We start from the raw sequence: 1412 nt of genomic DNA, 5'->3' as shown, positions 1-1412 counted from the left end.
TAGCTTTTAAAGCCATTAATCTGAAAATGTAATGAGGTCATTTTGACCAAATTTGACTTAATCCTCATTTCGATATGATGGGTCACAAATATACAAATGTAGCGTCTTGTGGTCATTACCAAGGATTTAGGTTTAATGTGTTTCGTCCAGACAAACAAAGCTGATTTTAGAAAAAATGTCCATTAATCTGCAGTCTGAGCGTTTCACTGTTTCATTCTTCTTCAACCTCATGATGGTTGGCTCTGCTGTCAGTGGTCCTAAATGCAGGTGTGGTCTTCATAAACCAGTTCCATTCATTCTGTGTGCATCCAGTTAAACTGTTGTGTAACTGCATCGTGTTACATGATCAGGATCTGACAGGAATGTGCTTTTTGACACTAACATTCTCTGCATCTCTCTCTCTCTCCTTCCCATTCCTCTGCTGCACTCATTTATTTGAATCTTCCTTGTCTTTCTCATTCGTTCACCTCCTCCTCCTCCATGTTTGTCCGTGGCTCGGCTTTGCTTCCTTCACGTCGCTGCGCTCGTTCATCCCCTCCACAGCCTCCTCGCCGCCGCTTTCCCCCGCTCGGTCCTCCCAGCCTTACTTCCTGCACCCTGCCCTCCCTTCCTCCTGCAGCTCGCAGCCCCTCGTAGACCTCCGGTCTCATGTAGGTGCAGACGACGAGTGGGGCCGTGCCGCCTGCTCGGCTCGCATCCAGGAAGATGAGTCAATCTTTGGATTTGACGATTCTCTGGTGGATCTCAGTGCCGACGTTTCCCACTGGGTGTCCGGGTCCATCAGTGACTCTAAACCCAACAGAGGAGACTTGTTATCTGAGTCGTTGTGTAACTTTGACTCCCTGTACAGCAGGGATTCAGAGAAGAGAGGAACAGGGTTTAGTGGCGCCGCTCAGGGGGTTGGTAGCACCACGCCGTATAAGAATATAGACGTCATGATGATGTATTCAGACGGCGTCGGTGCTGTGGATTCTCTGCACTCGGACCGTAATGCCACCAGGGCCAGAACGTACAAAGAGCTGCCCCCCCTCCCCGCATATTACCTGTACTCCCCCAAAAACTGCCCCCTTCACCAAGGCGCACCCCCCCGCCTCTCCCCCGTCGGTGCCCTCTCCCCTCCCCGGCGCTGCGGAGTGATGGGCTCCCGCCTCAACTCCCCTCTTTCCCCCCGCTCCCACACCTTACCCGCCCTCGCTGCTCCCCTCTACTACCCCAACCTCTACCCCCCTATTCCTCCCAGACCTCCCCCCTTACCCCCAAAACTCCACCAGGGTCCTCTGCAGTCACATGTGGCCAGTAAGATCTGTCTTTCTTTTTCCCACTGACATTTAACATGTGTGTGTGTGTGTGTGTGTGTCTGTGTGTGTGTGTGTGTGTGTGTGTGTGTGTGTGTGTGTGTGTGTATGTGTGTG

The 1412-nt window shown here is 52.1% G+C and overlaps 1 protein-coding gene across 1 annotated transcript in view; it reads left to right on the top strand.

Annotated features, from left to right (window-relative positions):
- The window catches only part of rusc1 (RUN and SH3 domain containing 1), a gene marked incomplete in the record, with an annotated part of 26123 nt that overhangs the window by 11373 nt on the left and 13338 nt on the right, over positions 1 to 1412 (top strand). Inside the window, 1 exon segment of the mRNA XM_014027466.1 lies at positions 544 to 1296. Within this exon segment, the coding sequence (XP_013882920.1) occupies positions 544 to 1296 (753 nt within the window).

The sequence above is a fragment of the Austrofundulus limnaeus genome, unplaced genomic scaffold (genome assembly GCF_001266775.1).
Source record: "Austrofundulus limnaeus strain Quisiro unplaced genomic scaffold, Austrofundulus_limnaeus-1.0 Scaffold651, whole genome shotgun sequence".
Classification (NCBI taxonomy): domain Eukaryota; kingdom Metazoa; phylum Chordata; class Actinopteri; order Cyprinodontiformes; family Rivulidae; genus Austrofundulus; species Austrofundulus limnaeus.
Note: the sequence above shows the minus strand (reverse complement) of the source record. Positions and strands in the feature narration are given on the sequence as shown.